Below are 19,759 nucleotides of genomic sequence, written 5' to 3'. Positions count from 1 at the left end.
AACGATACACAGCTGCTCACCAGGACCCTTCAAGGAAAAAGGTGACTGTTGGGAAGCCAAGGTTTGGGGAGACAAAACCTTACGGTTTGCCTGTTGTGGACAATAAGGACATTGGGGTTGGTAAGAAACCTGTATATTCAAACTTAAACTAACTTTACATGTTTTTACTGTCAGCAGCCTGGCCAAAAAGCTTCATTATGTCCTTTTAAAAAGATCAAAAACAGTTGAGTTGTGTTCTCTACCTTGTCCTGATAATGATGACCATGATGATGTTAATGAGAATGAAATGATTCCACATAGACATGTAGTAGATGTTACTGGTCATGTGGCAAAGGCTCTGGCTGACACTGGTAGTTCACAAACTTTGGTAAAGTCCAGCCTACTCCACAATGCACTGACTAACTTTGAATGAAATGTAAATATCACATGTGTTCATGGATGTAAGAAAGATTACCCAACTGCAGGAGTGATCATTGAGGTTGAAGGGCAAGCCTTTATGTTAACTGTTGGTGTGCTAGATCACCTAGCATATGATGTAATCCTTGGAGAAGATTTGTCTGTGCTAGACAACTTGGTCCAGCAAAACTCTGTAGCATACTCTTGTGCTGTAGTGACTCGCTCTGTCACCAAGGGGTTAGAACCCCTACCTGATGCAGATGATGGTTTGTTTGAAGGGGGAAATAAGGTTAAGAAAACAAAATGTCAGCGTCGTCAGGAGAAAAACAGAAATCATGATGTAGCTAAATGTCCAGACCCTGCTCTCCCCTTAACTCCTCCCATTGAACCACAATGGCAAATCCCTGACAATTTCAGAGAGAGTCAGGAGAATGACTCCTCTCTGAAACCTCTCTTTGCAAAGTTTGTGAAATAGATGGGGTCCAAAAAGCTGGCACAGGGGGGCTGAAAGGTGTAATTGGGGATCCCTTTGTCATGAAAGACAACCTTTTGTATTTGGTAGATTGAGAAACCTAGACTTGTTATTCCAAAAGAGTATCGTCAAGTAATCCTGCATTTGGGTCATACTGCTCCATGGGCTGGGCATTTAGGGCAGGCCAAAACCTATAACCGCATTGCTGAGTGCTTCTATTGGCCAGGGTTATACAAAGAGGTACTGGAGTATTGCAAAACATGTCATGACTGCCAGGTGGTAGCCCCCACCAAAATTTCAGACCGAGGACAATTACAACCATTACCTATTATTAGTGTGCCTTATGAGAGAATAGCTATGGATATCATTGGTCCCCTGCCAAAGAGTAGCAATGGACACAAATTTTCCCTGGTGATATGTGACTACGCAACCAGATATCCAGATGTCTATCCACTGCGCTCCATTCAGGTCAAACATATAGTTCATTGTTTAGTGGAATTATTCTCCAGAGTTGGCATCCCTAAAGAGATCTTAACAGATCAAGGTACAAACTTTATGTCACATCTAATGAAGTCACTGTATTCTCAACTTGGTGTGAAAGGGATAAGAACCACTCCTTACCACCCTGAAACTGATGGTCTTGTCGACTGATTTAATGGTACCCTGAAACAAATGTTGAAAAAATGTGTTGATACTGGCAAAGACTGGGATAAATGGTTGCCTTTCCTTTTGTTTGCATACCGAGAGGTACCCCAGGCTTCAACTGGTTTCTCCCCTTTTGAGTTGTTGTATGGCAGACAGGTGAGAGGCCCTTTGGACATGCTGAAGGAGAACTGGGTGGCTGGTGCGGCAACGTCACCAACAACGAACATCATCTCCTACATTCTGCAGATGAGAGACAAACTGGAAAGTTGCAGAGGACGAGTCAAAGAAAAAATGCTGGAGGCTACACATAAACAAAAGGTATGGTACGACAAACATGCTCGAGAAAGAGAACTGAAAACTGGACAGAAAGTGTTGGTACTGCTCCCTACTGGGCTGAGTAAGTTACTAGCAAAGTGGCAAGGCCCCTATCCTGTGACCAGAAAGGTGGGCCCAGTAACATATGAAATTTCCTGTCCTGATAAACAAAAACACAAGCAACTGCTCCATGTAAACCTGTTAAAGGAATACCATGAACGAAATCCCTTGGAAACAGGTGGAGAGCATGTTCTGATGGTCCAGGATGTCAACTCTGAAGATGATGTGGTGGAAGCTGACATGATGCCCTTCAGAGAGAAGTGTAAACCCCAGATCCCTCCAGAGCACCGGAGTGTGGATCAGTGGCATCAACTGGGTGAGCTTAAACAATCTTTCCCAGCATTGTTCTCAAACACCTGGCCGAACTGATGTGATAAAACACAAATTGTTCTGAAGGACACTAAACCTGTTCACCTGAATCCTTACAGAATTGCAGAACGAATGATGGAACCACTGAAGAAGGAGGTGCAGATGGTGTTGGACATGGACATCCAGAAGTGAAAAACTGTACTCAACCTCGGTTCTGTTCAGACATGAGGAAACTGAACAGTATTTCCTGTTTTGATTCATATCCCATGCCCCGGATCGATGAGCTGCTAGAGAGACTGGGGTAAGCCAACTACATCCCAGCATTAGACCTTTGTAAAGGTTACTGGCAAGTGCCTCTTGACCCAGCTTGCAAAGAATACACAGCTTTCCAGATTCCAGGAAGTGGCTTGTTCCAGTACACTGTGTTACCCTTCGGTCTTCATGGTGCACCTGCGACCTTTCAAGGATTAATGGACATTGTTCTTAATGATTGCTCCAGGTTTGCAGCTGCCTATCTTAATGATGTGGTAATCTACAGTGAATCCTGGGAAGAACATTTGCAGCATCTTGAAATTGTCCTAAGCAAGATACAGGAAGCCAGGCTGACCCTTAATGCAAACAAGTGTTCCTGTGCTCAGGAGGAGGTGAAATACCTTGGGTACCTGGTCGGCCGTGGGCAGATAAGGCCACAAATAGAGAAGATAAAGGCCATACAGATGATTCCCAGACCCCTGACCAAAAAGCAAGTGAGATCCTTTTTAGGACTGGTGGGGTGGTACAGAAGGTTTGTTCCCCATTTTTCTACAAGGTTTGTTCCCCATTTTTCTACTCGCCAAACTAACAAAAAAAATCAACCTCGAAAGTGATCTGGAATGATGAATGTGAACGTGCCTTCAAGACATTGAAAAGGCAGATCTGTCAAGCTCCTGTGTTGCAGAGCCCGGACTTCACAAAACCATTCCTTGTGCAGGTTGATGCCTCCGGTGTTGGACTAGAAGCGGTGCTAGCCCAGGGGGAGCCTGGTGAAGAGAAACCTGTCCTGTTCTTAAGTAAGAAACTGTTTGACTGGGAGAAAAGTAATCTACTGTGGAAAAGGAGGGACTGGCTATAAAATGGGCTATTGATTCATTGAAATATTACCTTTTGGGAAGAGAGTTTGTGTTGCAGACGGACCACAGACCTTTGAAGTGGATGCACTCCAAGCAGCATAAGAACGCAAGGATTCTGCGTTGGTGCCTAGCCTTCCAGCCATACTAGTTCACCATAGAGCACTGTCCTGGTAAGAAAAAACGTATTGCTGATTATCTGTCGCGTTTGCCTGACTTATGTAAGCCAGAGGGGGAGGAGGTGTGAAATGTGAGGAAGCAACAACTCCCTCACAAACTGTTTGGTTAAGCCAAGTGAGGTTGATCACAGTTTTCTTTGTTTTTCTTATGTGTGCAGTTAAGAGGTTAATTGACTGACAGGGACTGAGTGGCTCCAAGTGTAATCAGGTGTGTTATGATTTCCCAGGTTCTCACTGCAGGTGTCTCCAGTCTGAGCTGATGGCAGTACTCGCCTGATAGGCCAGTTTGAACTGGAAGGGCGGGCTGTTATGTTATATGACCATGTGTGAAAGCAGAGTTTTGGAAGAGTGGTAAAAAGAGCAGCACCAGGCATTTGGTGAGCAGTGTAACTGAATGCAGAGGATTTTTCCCTCCATGTGTATTTTCCTTTGTTTGATGGAATTTTTACACACTGAAAATAAAAGTCTGCCTTATTTTTCAAGCATACTTACCTGCCAGTGTGATGATTTCTCTTCATGACTTTTCACCTTGCTCTCCTGCACCTTACCTCCCAACACATACTATGACTATTTTATGGTATAAATATACTGAGTTTTCATGACAATTTTTTTATGACATATTAGCCTAAACTATGACTTTTTATGAAAATGCCTACATGTATTGTCCCTGTCAAATAAATTAATAAATAATAAATAAATAAATCACTCTGCATTTATTTCTGCATTGTGTTTTACAAGTTATATAACTTGACATTGTTTGTGAATACTTATGAGACTGTTTTGACATCATAGAGGACCTCCAGAACCCCACTTTGGTTTTGAAATCCTCCCTATTTTTGAGGTCTGAAGGTAGGCATACTATACTATAACTTTTTTATTATTTGTTATTTATGTTTTTCTACTATATAATAACTATACTATGATTTTATTTAATATTTTTGCAACTTACTATACTATAACTTTTTTATTTTTTCGACATACTATACTATGACTATTTTTCGACATGCTATACTATGAAATTTTTTTCGACAAACAATACTATAACTTTTTTAAATGTTTTCGAAATACTATAGTATGACTTTTTTTCGGCAGACTATACTATGGCTTTTAAAAAAAAAAAAAAAATAATATACTGACATGCTTTTTGACATACTATACTATTCTTTCTTTTTTTTTTCGACATACTTTCCATGACTTTCTTTATTTTATCGACATACTATAGTATGACTTTTTTTCAACAGACTATACTTTCTTTGACATACTATACTATGACTTTTTTTATTTTATCGACATGCTATACTATGACTTTTTTTCAACATACTATACCATGACTTTTTCTTTTTTTTATCGACATACTATAGTATGACTTTTTTTCAACAGACTACTTTCTTTGACATACTATGACTTTTTTATTTTTTCTACATACTATTCTATGATTTTTTTATTTGTTCGACATACAATACTATGACTTTTTTAATTTTTTTGACATACTATTCGATGGCTTTTTTATTTTTTCGACATACACTATGACTTTTTTTCGACATACTTAAATATTCAATTTAAATTTTTTCGACATACTTTACAACTTTTTGAAAAAAAAATAAAAAAAGTCATATTATAGTATGTCCAAAAAAGCCACAGTATAGTATGTAGAAAAAAAGTCATAGTTTGTTGAAAAAAATAAAAAAATCACAGTAAAGTATGTCAAAAAAAGTCATCGTATAGTATGTCAAAAAAATGTAAAAGTCATAGTATACTTTGCCGAAAAAAAGTGATAGTATAGTTTGTCAAAAAAATAAAAAAGTCATAGTATAGTATGTTGAAAAAAAGTCATAGTACAGTGTGTTGAAAAATTTAAAAAGTCATTGTAGTCTGTCGAAAAAAATAAAAACGAAATGATAGCATAGTATGCCGAAATTTTTTTAAAAAAAAGATTGTATAGTATGTTGAAAAAAGTTATAGTAGGTTAAAAAATTTTTAAAAGTCATGGTAAAGTATGTCGAGAAAATAAAAAAGTCATAGTATAGTCTGTTGAAAAAAAGTCATAATATAGTATGTCAAACAAATAAAAAAATCCATGGTATAGTATGTCGAAAAAAAGTCATAGTATAGTATGTCGACATTTAAAAAAAAAAAGTCATAGTATTGTATGTCGAAAAAAAGTCATTGTATAGTATGTCAAAAATAAAAAAGTCATAGTATAGTATTTCCAAAAAAGTCATAAAATAGTATGTTGAAAAAATTAAAAAATCCATGGTATAGTATGTCGAAAAAAAGTCATAGTATAGTATGTTGAATTTTTAAAAAAAAAGTATTAGTATAGAATGTCAAATAAAACTTATAGTACAGTATGTCGAAAAAATATAAAAATCATAGTATAGTATGTCGAAAAAATAAAAAAGTCATCGTATAATATGATGAAAAAAAGTCATAGTACAGTATGTCGAAATAATTAGTCATTGTTGAGTCTGTCGAAAAAATTAAAATAAAGTCATAGCACAGTATGCCAAAAAAATTTAAAACATCATTGTATAGTATGTCGAAAAAAAGTCATAGGTTAAAAAAAAAAAGTCGTAGCAAAGTATGTCGAAATCTTTTTAAATTGAATAGTATAGTATGTCAAAAAAAAAGTTGTATTATACGTCGAACAAATAAAATCTCATAGAATAGTATGTCGAAAAAAAAAATCGTATTATAGTATGTTGAAAAAAAGTAATTATATAGTATGTCGAACAAATAAAAAAATCCATGGTATAGTATGTCGAAAGAAAGTCATAGTATAGTATGTGAATTTCTTTTTAATAAGTCATAGTATTGTATGTTGAAAAAAAGTCAATTTATAGTATGTTGAATTTTGTTTTTAAAAGTCATAGTACAGTATGTCAAATAAAAGTCATAGTATAGTATGTCAAAAGAATAAAAAAAACTCATAGTCAATCACCCTCTGATTTAATGTGTGGATCTGGCTTAATTGCTTGTCCTTGACAAGTCAAAAAGAGTAAATCATACTAAAAGGTTTTTGGCTGGAATAGAACTAACTGACAGTGATTAGCCATAGGCTAGTTTAGGCTGACATTTAGCAGAGCCTGGAACAAGTCAAAGCCTCACTCAGAAATGTAAAAAAAAAAAAAAAAATTAAGAGCAAATATAATATTAGACTTTGCATATTTAAATGTTGTGCAAGTAATTAATAATCTGTAGAAAAGGGTGGTTTGTTTTCAGTTAATATCACACACCATACATAAATGCTAATCCTCACTTCACATTGAGGAAAGTCTGTTATACTGTACTTTATATTATGTGGCTTATGGCAGAGTGCAAAATTGCTCACATGGAACATAAAAGAGCAGACAGCATCCTCTTGTGGTAACAGATGCAAAGTCTCAGATTTTCTACATACAGCATGAGATGCAGTGAAAGTAGAGTATCGTTAATTCATTTTGCAGTCAAAACAAAGGTGCTGAATAAATATAATAAACTTTCTTAAGTCTTTGGTATGGGCTAAGTTCTGGTTACCAGATTCAAAGATTCATAGTTGTGTGATTGATGAAGATGAGCTTAATGTAACAGAATAAATTAAGATAAAGATGTATTTTTCAAGATAAAATGTGGTTATGTGAGACAATTTATTTGTACTGATATATGTACTGTATCCCCTTCAACAACTATATAAATCTCACATTACTAGATACAGGTATTTGTTATCAAATGTTTTTTATTTTATTTGTGCCTAATGTCCGCAAACTCTTAAATAGTTTAATATCAAAGATCCTCTCCTCATTCCCTCACTGCTATTTAGAAAAAGAACCCATCTATGTTTCACACAGACTCAAAGTGCTGATGTATGCAGCCCTGCTCCTCCAATATGCAGTATACTGTATATGCATGACAGCTACATGTTAAATTAAATATTAATATGACAACTTCATTTTATAACAAGATTTATTTTTAAAATTAGCCTAGGTTTCTAGAGATGGTCCCAGTCTCCATGCATGGGTACACATAAATGATAATCTAGCAATATTTAAAAAAAACAAAAAAAACATACAGTGTGAGATACTGAGAAAATCATGGGAACATTTCAAGAGACGGTAATTGCAGTGGCATTTTGCACTTTTACCACATTAAAGTAGAGCAAGGATTGAGAATAACCCTGACAGAGGAAAGTATTAGAGGGAAGAAAAATCTAGTGAAAGCTAGTTCATTGCTGGTTATATGCTTCTGGCCTTAGAGAGCATCATAGTTTGAAAATTGCTGAATATTAAGTGTAATCCTTTGGTTTAGATCCTGGCGTGATGTTACATTTGTAGAGGATTTTCTCATATTACATACCAGGGTTAAAATTAAAAGATCATTTAAAAACTATATAAATCATAAGAAAGGTCACACTATTATGCATTCACTATTTCAAATTAAAGCATTTATTTTTTTTATATCGACCAACAAAGAATTTCAGGGATACATTTGTTTCTAAAAAATTTTTTCAAAATACAGAGACAATTTATTCTCAGTGTGTAACATAGTTGGGCTTTGTTAAACACCAATACAACACCGTTTGTGCAGGCCTCAGGAGAACTTGTGTTTTGATAACCGTTCTCATGCACCCTTGATAATATAAATCTCTGGCCAGTATGCAGATTTGAAACTGAAGACTTTAACAAATGACTGAGGTTGAATAATGATTTAAAAAAAAAAAAGATATACTATATTTGGCTATGTGTGTGCCATGCCATTATATCATAATACATCATAGTGACCTCTAAAAATATCTGAAAAATATGTATCCTTCACATCTTTAGGCATTAAATATCACATCTTTAAAATTGAAATACATTTAGAAAACAGGTTTTTACGGTCTTTATTACAGATAGGCTTCCTATTGGAGGGTTTGAAATGTGAACTGATAAATATGTTGGATAAAATAAAATAAATAAATATTTCTATGGCTGTAAAGCATCGGTGAGAAACACAGCAGAGTTGCTACTGTTTCAAAGTGTAATTCCTGCTTGTAGTGGTGGTGATATTTGCTTTGAATGAAACCTGAGGCTCTGGACACTGTTGACCAGTAAATTTACAATAAAAAATGTAGGCCTGTAAGGATCTGCTAGAGTGAAGCTACAGTAAACTGCACAGACAGACATTTCTCCCTCAAAAAAGTGTGTTGATATACTTAAGATGCTGACTGTACACTGCGGTGTCATGTATAAAGCATCAGTGCTGGGAAAAAAAAGTACATTTCTTTGGAAGTATTAAAAATTTAAAGAAACCGATGGACTCTTCCATGTCATGGGATGTCCCGATGGCACTGGACATGCAGTCATAACGCATCTTGCACGGCCCAGCTGAGGACTCTCAGCCTGTAAATGTTTCAACGAGGAGAGCAGAATTAAAAGGTATCCAGTGTCTTTACTGTCCTCAGTGGTTGTGTTGTCACAGTGTGGCTAGAAGGTCTTCATGTCGTAGAACTTTATAGGTCAGCCAGTAGAGGACGTTAAACATGAGGAAACTCATGGGGAAAACAGCTCGGGCAATGGTATCAATCCTTTTTGCCCGATCAACAAAGCGCCTGCGGATGTCATAGAAACCTAAACCGGGAGGTAAATCAGCAAAGACTGGTGCATCCATTTCCGGTGCACCTCCTGCCGCCAGTGTAAGTCCAAAACTCTGGAAGAGTAAACCCTGCTGTGCAAGCTCCTCCTCCTAGAAGCACAAGACAGCACAGTATAACCATCAGTTATATCCATAACCATTTGCTCGCAGTGAGAATCACACAGCTTCACTGACACCAGAGATTGGCTGGTGTTAAACTGAACAAGGTGGCGGTACGTACCCTGGCACAGGCAGTGCACTGCTGGGCTGTGTTCCCATGAGGAGCATTGTTGCCTGACATGTTTTTTCCTTTCCCCTTACTGTCACCGCTTCCCTGCTGGTGGGGTAAAAGCAGCACGTAAATTGAACCATCAAACAGACTTCATTGATACAACAGTTTGCAACTCCTGTGTGCTGCATGTGTGTTTCAAATCCTCATCCTTCAACAAGCACTCATCATCTGCTTCTTACAACGTGCATACAAGTCTGGCATTAATGTGAAATGAGACAAATTTCGGTATAAGTATAAAGGATTCAAGCAGATGTTTTGTTTTGTGTTATAAATATTACAAGGTATTAATGAATCCTGCAGCTGCTGTCACACTGCTTCACTTAAGAAATATTTCATATTTAAAAGGTGGTTTGGGTCTACTTTGTGTCCCCTATTTTTTCTTCTCCACATGTGAGGCAGCAAGATGTTGAGAACAGCGGAATAAGGTGATGGCTTGAATTAATTACAGGTCAGTGCGGTCTGCATTTCCCGGCTGGAGTGCAAAACGCAGCTGAGTCGTGTAGCTCGTGCATAGCTGGGGCGCAGGGAATAGCAGGTGACAGCCGCCCGAGGGGCTGAGTGGGTGGGTTGCACTCACAGTTCTCTGCCGCTGTTGCTCTTTGAGCTTCTTCCTCAGTCTGAAGAACTCCTTGTGCTGCCGTGAAACAAAATTAACGGCCGCGTACTCCAGTAGTGCAGCAAACACGAAAAGAAGACACACCGCCATCCAGATGTCTATAGCTTTCACATAGGACACCTGTGACACCGTGGGAATCAAATCAGTGAAATCACTCGGTTAACATTAGCGTTCATGCCGTATTAGGCAGTGACATGAAAGACATGGAATTACAAACTCTGTGTCAAGAGCTACATATTAGAATAAGTGTTATTTTACTTAACTAAACATAACAAAAGGACACTGAAAGTACAGTTCTGAGAACAATCGTAAAATGTTATGCTTTTACTTGTGGTGGAGTATTTTTACATTGTGGTATTACTACCTTTTTTTTAAGCAAAAGGATCTCTGTACTTCTTCACTACTGCATTTTTAACCATGTAAGCAGTCCTGTCTATTTCAATTTCTAGGGCATTAACCCTCTGAGACCCACAATAGACCCGTTTTTAGAAAGTGGTGTACTTCATCTGAAAGCCGGGAACCTGAAGATTAATTTGAGATGCAGCTCAGCACTGTGTGTCAAGTTGTTCTAGTCATAAATCAGAAATAAAATGAATTGTTAAAGTGTATAAGGGTTTAGAACATTATGATAGAAGTATATGACGGTCATTCCCATGCTCTATTATGTCTCATAACTTGTTGCAGGAATTTTTGGGTTGATACCATTTGTTACACACATTTGGTGCTAAATTTAACCATTTTTTTTACCACTCTAGAATTAATAAAAATGATCAATAATCCCTCCAGAATACCACATTAAAACACTAAGCATTGCATGGAACACCATAGAAAAAGCCATGCTGTGATTTGGTATCAAAAACTTTTGATATTTGGAGATTTCTGCAAGAATTGCATTTTTCGAATTGCATTGGATGGTGATCACTCCTGTTGTGGAAACTGCTCAGAAACCCCCTTATTGTCAATATACCTAGGAAAGCCATCTATCCTCTGAATGCACTAGGTCTGTAGTTTGTGGTTGTAAAGTTTCATGAGGCTGTGATTATTCTAGAGGTCACCACAGGTCATTTTATACAGTGAGGTCAAATTACAAAAATGATCTCACTACAATGAAATGGCTACCATGGGGACTAACGTCATCACAAATGAATACAATTAGGCTCACTGGATCCACAAAAGTCTCAGCTTTACAGTGATACCCAATGTATGCAATTCCAAGACTGTTTAGGGACCTCAGTATGCAGAAATATTAAAATATTCCATTTTCAATAGGCAAAAATAACACATTTTACAGCATTCAAAAAACGGTATGGTTAAACTGAATGCGATTATCATAAATTGGACATGTCTGTAATGGGGAGACTCGTGGGTACCCACAGAACCCATTTTCATTCACATATCTCGAGGTCAGAGGACAAGGGACCCCTTTGAAAATGGCCATGAGTTTTTCCTTGCCAAAATTTAGCCTCAATTTGGAGCGTTATTTAGCCTCCCTCCCGATAATCTAGCATGACAAGGTTGGTACCAGCTACAGCCTCTGAAAGACAGTAAAATTGGTCGGGATCACAGGCCTCAGGGGATTAAAAGGTATGTTGTTAAGAAGTCATAGTACAGTATGCAAAAAAGAATACTATACAGACCATCTTTTGATGGCAATGGCCCCTTCCCTCTTCTTACCCCCCTACTTCTGCTGCCCTTGCTCGAATCACACCCATCTTTGAACTCGACCTTCATTTTGATATCAACTACACATCTGTAAAGTTTTGTGACTGCCTTTTGCACGGTTGCGACATTATCGCGGTCACAAACATCTGTCCACACACACACAGACTCACAAGGTTAAAACAAAACCAGCGTCGTCGTTGCGGCCAGTAACAATGACTAACTTGCATTTTCTACTGCAAAGCGTCACAAACCAAACTGTCTGACCTTTGGCAGGGAGGCCCTGGAGCCAGAGCTCTGCGTCGTCATGGTGAGCACTGTAGTGATCCCCAGTCCCACTCTGGCCGGAGCCGCATCCATGTTGATCCAGAAGGACACCCAGGACAGGATGACGGTGAGCAGGCTCGGTATATACATCTGGATCAGGTAGTAGCCCATCTGACGCTCCAGGTAGAATTTAACCTCAATGCAGGTGAATTTACCTAACCACAGGAGGAGATACAGGTGCAAACTGACAGTCTTATTAGAAGTTGACTGACAGCATCTATCGAGGATGTTGCTCGGCAGGTCGTCATGTGTCATGTACCTGTGTTGTAGTGCTTGGTGCAGTAGCCGAGGCCTTTCTCCTCTTTCAGCACAAACTGAGGGAGCGTCAGATCGTCCGCCACCTGCAGCGCTCCCATATCCAGCCATTCAAAAATAAGATCATTCATGGTGTAGCCAACTAGAAGGAAGACAGAGAGAAGCTATACAGTATGCAATAAGTTCATGGCAAAATCTGTATGTAATGTTTTTCAAGCCTGCCTTGAAAGATTAACTCACAGCTTTCGAGCTGCATCGTACACGTCTGGCTGTCCATGGGGAAGTTTTTCAGATCCATGGGACACGAGAGGGTAAGGGTCAGCCTGGAAAACAGATATAGTAACACCGTAATGGCACTGGAACAATGTGTAAGATGAAAAGGTGATACCCTCACACTCCAACCTATCAGTGTAGACCCACTTAGCCCACAGCACTCAAACCCTTCCTGCACACTCAGCCTACATTAAGGGTCACATCAAGCGACAGTAACCTTTCTGACACCTGTCCCTCCTTTCCATCTCTTTATCCCACTGCACTCCACACCACACATACAATGGACTGACAGGTGCTGACAGACATGTCAGCCTTTATGGAGGGCTTGACGTAGAATGGGATGAGAAACACAGCGGCACAATCAGTAAAAAATAGGAGAGTGCTTCCTCCAGCTCAAGACATCGAGATCTAGATTAAAAAACAGAACATCCTTCAATAGAGGTGTGGGCAAGGACACTGAGTTTCTGTTGCTGCCACTGCTCTTTTTGTGGAAGCATGATGTCTTTCGCTGCTCATTATGAAGAACCCCTCTTCTCTTTATTCCAGCAAGGACAAAGTTAAGAATCTCACACAAATGAGCAATACTGCAGAAAGGAGGAATGATCTTAGTAGATATAGTGGCTAGCCATATGTGAGTAAGTGAATGAGGGCATAAATCTTTTTTTTTTTTCAATAGTTTCTGACTTTATGACCCTGCTATTTTGTGGGAAAAAAATAATTAAAGTTGCTAAGTGGTGATTCCAGTTTGATTCCCTTAAGTTTACTTAAGGGTTACTTTTAAGGTTCAGTAACCAGAGAAGCAACTGATCACATGTTTAACAGAATTGCTAATAGAGCTTTAAACATTGCTTCATCTTTCTTATATTCTAATGAAAACCATTACGCTACAATTCACCACTGCTTTAGTGCCACATTGCTGACCTGATTCTGTTTTAGCCTGCAGTTATTATTCACAGTGGGTGCTGGACAATACAATGACAACTGAACTGAACTGGAGTGAAACAAACATGTTGTTGGACCATATACTTAGAGTCTGCAACTCATAGAGCTCCAAGTTCATATTCAGTAGGCGACTTGATAAACCATGGTACTGGATTTGTAATGTCTGATAGGGGTACATCCTGGTGCATTATTCAGCCAGATTAGCATTTTTAAAAACAAATCACCTGATGCTGTAGAGGACATTTCCATTCTGGAATATCCGAAGCAGTTTGTTGTCTGTTGTGACCTCGTGGAAGTTTGCTCCCTTTTCATTTGCAAAGAACAGGTCAGGTTTCCAAATGGAGTCCAACATGGAAGGGTCCAGGTCCAGAGAGTCATCTGGATACTCCTTATATGCCAGTCGAGGGTCATTCCACTGCTGTCGCAGAAATACATTGAGCCGGTAGTCCTAAAGTTTGGAATTAAGTCATAATTCAAATCAAAATAGTTATAAATGACTGAAACAAAGATATATAGCCACAAGTGGCAATTGTACCATAGTAGATATCATAGAGATTTTATAAGTACGGTGGCCCTGAGAGCTCAACTCACTGCAAATTAACAACACACATGCATATTAAAGGTCCAGTGTGTAGGATCTGGTGGTATCTAGCGGTGAGGTTGCAGATTGCAACCAACTGAAGCCTCTCCCATGTGCCAAGTGTGTTGGAGAGCTACGGTGGCTGATGCGAAAACGCAAATGGTCCTATCTAGAGCCAGTTGTTGTAAGAGTAACGTTTGTAATTTGGAGCAGAGCCAGTGCGTAGAGTTTGCATGTACGCAGGACGTGAGTGGTGAAGCAAGAGAGAGAGCGGCGGCAAGCAGAAAAAGGAGTCTGGTTTGTCCGCTCTGGGCTTTACTGTTGAACCATGGCGGTGCAACATGGCGGACTCCATGGAGAGAGGACCTGCTCCCTATGTAGATATAAACGGCTCATTCTAAGGTAACGAAAACACAACAATTCTTATTATCATGTAATTATACTCTAAAAACAACATACTTAATATTATATTCCATTTCTGCCAATAGATCCCCCTAATTGTTACACATTGGTCCTTTGAGAAAACATCTTCACCAATTTCACAACATGTGATATGATTTCTGTGTTTGCAGCTATGCGTTAGTGAAGATGTTTTCTTAATTTGCTTGTGTTTTGCTGTTGATTTGCATATGTTTACGTATGTGTCATTTTAATAAACCTTGCGAGGGCTGAGATCACGTGCACAGGAATAAGCTACAAGCAAAAAACAAATGAACCTGCAGCGTGTCTCAGCAGTGTGCACGCACACAAACTCTGTGTGAGCTAAAATATATAAATAAACACTGACAAACAGACGTGTGCTCATAACCTGAACGACAGAAAACTCCACTTACAATTTTGTCATTTAAAATTTGATGGCTCTCCCTGAAGGTATTTTAGAAAAAGAATGAGTCTTTCTAAAACCACCCCTAAACACTCTCCATGGGCAGCATAAATAAAGGATTTCCCCTTATTTGACAGAAACAGAGTAATGAGTAAATCATAGCTGACATTAGGTAATGAATTTACAAGATGGTGTTTACAGTCATCAATCAGTCATAATGTAATGACAGTATGTTTGGGCATCATGACACGTGCTCTAATTGGCCTCTCCAGACAGAGGGAGAAGAGCCAGATGAAAAAACACCAAAGAGTCTGATGCATCTGGTAAATGAGCTTACTTTTACTTTACTCCACTACATTCATTTGACAGCTTTAGTTACTAGTTACTTTCCAGATTCATATTGTTGTTGATTGTATTATTACAAAATGTAATCAAAAAAATAATTATATATTATTATAGATTAAGATTAGCCCCTCACGTTATCGCAGTTTCACAAGCGTTTTCAGAGAACTACGGTGGCCTTCAGGTCACGTATTAACGTGAAAGGCTCTCTCTAGAGCCATTGTTTGGTTTGTCCGTTCTGGGCTACTGTAGCAACATGGCCGAGCAACATGGCGGACTCCGTGAAGAGAGCCTGCTTCCTATGTAGATATGAAGGGCTCATTCTAAGCTAACGAAAACACTTTGATTATACACTAATGAAAACAGTTATGAATACTATATTCCATTTCTGCTAATAGATCCCCCAAAATGTTACACACTGTTTCCTTTAAGTATATCTTGATGGTAATACTTATGTACTTTTAATGAAGTAACGTTTTGAATGCAGGACTTTTATTTGTAAGAGTATTTCTACACTGTAGTATTGTTATTTTATACCAAGTAGTACTAAGTTATATTGCTACTTTTTTTTAGTAGAAGAATAGCAAAGTAAAAGATCTGTCTACTTCTTCCACCGTTGTTGAAACATGATACTTAACTTCTGTGACAAGAATCAGAGGAACATTGTGACCATAACAAACTAACGCAGAGACAATAATATGAAACTGATATTGAACGAAAATATAACTATGAAACTGACTACTACAGACACCTGATTACTTTTGCACACATCTTTCCTGACAAAGTCCTTACAGCACACTGTTTAAAACCTCCTTTTCCGTTACTACTACCATTGTCAGAAGCATACTAGTGGTGCAAGCAGCAGTTATGTGAAAGAACAGGTCTACTTCATCTAAAACCTGATGGTGGAAGACCTGATACAGAAGCCAGGAGATACAGTAGACTTTACTAATGTCTATATTATGACTCTACTAAGTTTGATATCTTTAAGATATGTATATTGGCCTAAAGACCAGATTTGTGTCATTTTGTTGCTGAATTGTTTGCACTTGACGCAGTGACACCTGAAGGTCACAGTGAAGACTGAAGAAATGTGTTATCTTCTTAACACTGTATTTAAATAGTCCAAGTTTGACACCCAACAATCAGATGATAAAAGCAGATGTTCACATGCTCATCTGCTGCATGGAAATTCTCACCATGGTTGTTTCAGTGATGGATCCGAAGCTGTTGATGAAGATGTTACAGGTGACGTTGACAGGAGGACCTGACAGAAGCAGATGTCATCACACGTTATATAATCACACTGGTTTCTTAAATACCACTGATGATGTTTTCTGAGGTGACCGCATGAAGTATTGAAGCCGGTAAAGAGCAGAGCGTCCCGGGAAAATAAAATCTGCCTGCAATGCTGTGTCCTGATAAATAAGACTTATCCAAGATAACCAGCATGAAATTGTGTTGTCATTTCCAGTACGCTCCCATTAGTGTAGTCCATCTGTCGACCACCGAAACTTTAAATATTTCAGGAACTCATTTCCTCAGAGGCAATAATTTATTGATTCTCCTTTAGTTACATTAGTGTATTTATAGATAATCAGCCTGGGATTTACCCAGCATGCACAGACAAGGATGCGGAGTAAGAATGAAATATACATGAACAGCGACCCCAGAGACTGAGGGGGATGTGTGTCAGAGAGAATCGGCTGGCTTCACTCACAACGAGAGATCAACATTGGACTGAGATGGGCCTGTGGGGTGAGTGCACATTTCTGACAAAATAAGAAAGAGAAGTCTGCATAAAAAAACGTCATAACCTACGGCTGTGGGTCAGCATAAAAACAGTCACACCACATGGCAAACAACAAGGCTCCTGTGTGAAAACATCACAGCCTGCAGGACCTCTTAATTCTGACCCATCTGTGAATGATTTGTGCTGCTTCACTGACCAAAATGTTATGCAAATCACGCTTTTCCCAGCACCTGCCCTGCCCTGACCAAGGAGGTCCTCCACCCACTGCACGTCACAGTGTGTTTTACCTTTGAAGTTTGGTCTGATGCGAGCATCGTAGCCAGATGTTCGACCCATCAGTTTATCCAGAAAGTCAGATGGAGAGGGGGGCTTAGCTGCCCTGCTGGGGAGCTTCATCTCCTTACAGAGCACAGACCTGCCAGATGACACCACAATCAACTCTGGATGTACTGATATTTTCATTTAATAAAGCCTTTCCTGAAGGAGCAATAGATGTATCTAATTCATACTAAAAGGTGTACAATATCTTATCATTTTAGCTGGAAGAGTGTTTACTGGTTGGCAACACATGCATTTTGTAACTTAAAGGTGTCATACTAAACAGTATTCAGTAGGGATGCACCGATCTGACTTTTTCAGTCCTGATATCTGGGCTTTGGATATCGGCCGATACCGAGTACCGATCTGATACATTGCATTGCTTTCCTAATTTTGCAAAACAAAATGTAACAAATAAATACATACATATAAATTGACTAAATTGTAAATAATAAATTGTACACCAGCAACTTGGTAAAAACAATCTTCAGAATTAACAGGAATTGTAATTCAAGTGTGAACCTGTTTAATGCAGCAACAAATTGGGTCAACATTTACACAGGAATTCAAATTCCAGTATATAATGCATATAGTATATAAACATAGAATTGAATTTAATAGATCGGCCTCATTGTCACCGATATCCAATCCAGCTATTTGAGTCAGTATCGGCCCTATACCTGATCCAGTATCGGTATTAGTGCATCCCTTGAATTCAGATTAGATGTATTTAATTATTTAACATCTTTATACCAAGAACCAGTTCAAATGATCTGTGAAATTACTTTAGCAGACATCTCATCACCTTAAATCAAATACAAGATTCTTTTTCTGTTCAGTCAAGCCTGTAGACCACAAAATATTTAATGCATCTCATTTTAAGAGATGTTGATGTGCCTCTTGGTTAAAGAAGCACAAATATCATCTAATGTCTTTTGTCAATGCCAAATTATTTTAATTGCAATACAATTGCAAAAAAAGATACATTTACAATCCATTACAATGGTTAACCAAACTAAAATTATACATTTCTCCAACAAATAAGTTCAGGAATATGCTACAATTACAAATTGTCTCTTACCTGCTTTGCAGAAAAATGACAGATGACGCCCACACCATAAACAAGATGTGCAATAGCATTCTCAGTTAGTAGAAACAACAGATGTTTAGACCAAATGGAGGGATGAAAAACTGAAAAAATAAAATAAAAAGCAGAGATGCAGGAAACTTGTTGTTGCTCTTCCAGCCAGGCTCTTTCTGTCTTGTGGACTCAGCAGAGCTTCCCTCCCTCCCTCTCTGCAGGTGTAAAATACAGGAAGCTGCTGCTCTATAATTCAAAATGCCTGTGTTTGTGTGGATGACTTGAAGCTTTATCTCTTTTTTATAGCCATATGCATGTTCAAGGAATTACTGCGAGAATATTTAAAGAGACAGGAGCATTTCCAAAGCAGAGTGGCCAACGTTGCTCTTCACCACAGCATCAGATTAGCAGGAATATTTACTTTTTGCAGAAAAATAAAAAACATTTATTAAAAAAAATATGTATGCTATTCAAGTGATTATTAACCCAACTCCACAAAGAATTTCAACCGCTCTCTTCCAATGCCATAAATAAAGATTATTGTCCTATGAGATTATTTACAGAAATTGAAATGACACCGTTTTCTTTGTTTTTCATATAAATTGTGGCAAAAAAAAAAAAAAAGCCAGTACCATCATTATATAACGTCCTATATAGTAAATGTGTTTACAGATCTTGAAGAGAGATCTGATCATTTAAATCACGACTGAATTGCCTGAAAGTATAAGAATATTATATGTAATCACACAGCATTGTACAAGACTACAGATTGAAGACAAATGGTAGAAGAAGGGTTTAAACAAGATTGTTGTTGCATTCAAAAGATAGATAGGATGATGGCATGAAATTCCAATTAATTCAAGTGTAACACGTTTCTTTAAGTGTCAGTACACATCCAGAGGTTATTTATCTTTAGAAGAGCCGTCCAACGTTTCTGGTCTAATTATTTCCTCTTCAAATCGCCACGCAAATTCAAATACAAATGTGGAAGCTCATGTTTATTCCTCCATACAGAGGGGGAGGCAGCCCAGCCATTTACTCATGTAAAATTAATGTCAAAGAAAGCGATGGGACGTTATGGCTGCACGTGTTTTGCCTCACACTTGAAAGGCCGTTCCCCACTTCGCTCGGGAGCCCGCAGTGTCAAATAGGATAAGAAATGTGTGAGAATACGGAACATGAATGCAATCCTAATAACAAGAAGCCCACAGCAGAAGAAAAAAAAAAAACGCCAATGTTTCTGCATGCTTGAACATTTTTACCTCCGGACAGGATAAGTAGGCCAAGCTTCATTTTAATGTTGTTCTTGTCGGAGCGCACATCGGCTCTGCTTAATTAGATCGTACTTCTTAACACTGTTAAGTGCTCTGTCAGGTGTCCTTTATACAAGCCTGCCTGTAGTCAGTGCTTTTAGCTGAGGTTAGACC

At 38.4% G+C, this 19,759-nt stretch overlaps 1 protein-coding gene across 1 annotated transcript; it reads right to left on the bottom strand.

The window, feature by feature from the left end:
- Nucleotides 1–7,483: 7,483 nt before the first annotated feature.
- On the bottom strand, nucleotides 7,484–19,617 carry LOC141753437 (glycine receptor subunit alpha-4-like). The gene is made up of 10 exons (XM_074612118.1): nucleotides 18,333–19,617; nucleotides 17,221–17,348; nucleotides 16,380–16,447; nucleotides 13,660–13,883; nucleotides 12,461–12,543; nucleotides 12,225–12,362; nucleotides 11,906–12,120; nucleotides 9,941–10,099; nucleotides 9,313–9,408; nucleotides 7,484–9,182 (listed from the first exon to the last, which is right to left on the bottom strand). Exons 1-10 carry the CDS (start codon nucleotides 18,389–18,391, stop codon nucleotides 8,913–8,915), a joined length of 1,440 nt encoding a protein of 479 aa, XP_074468219.1. The 5' UTR covers nucleotides 18,392–19,617; the 3' UTR covers nucleotides 7,484–8,912.
- Between the last annotated feature and the right edge of the window lie 142 nt (nucleotides 19,618–19,759).

Source organism: Sebastes fasciatus, chromosome 16 (genome assembly GCF_043250625.1).
Source record: "Sebastes fasciatus isolate fSebFas1 chromosome 16, fSebFas1.pri, whole genome shotgun sequence".
Lineage (NCBI taxonomy): Eukaryota > Metazoa > Chordata > Actinopteri > Perciformes > Sebastidae > Sebastes > Sebastes fasciatus.
This window is presented reverse-complemented; position numbering and strand designations above follow the sequence as displayed.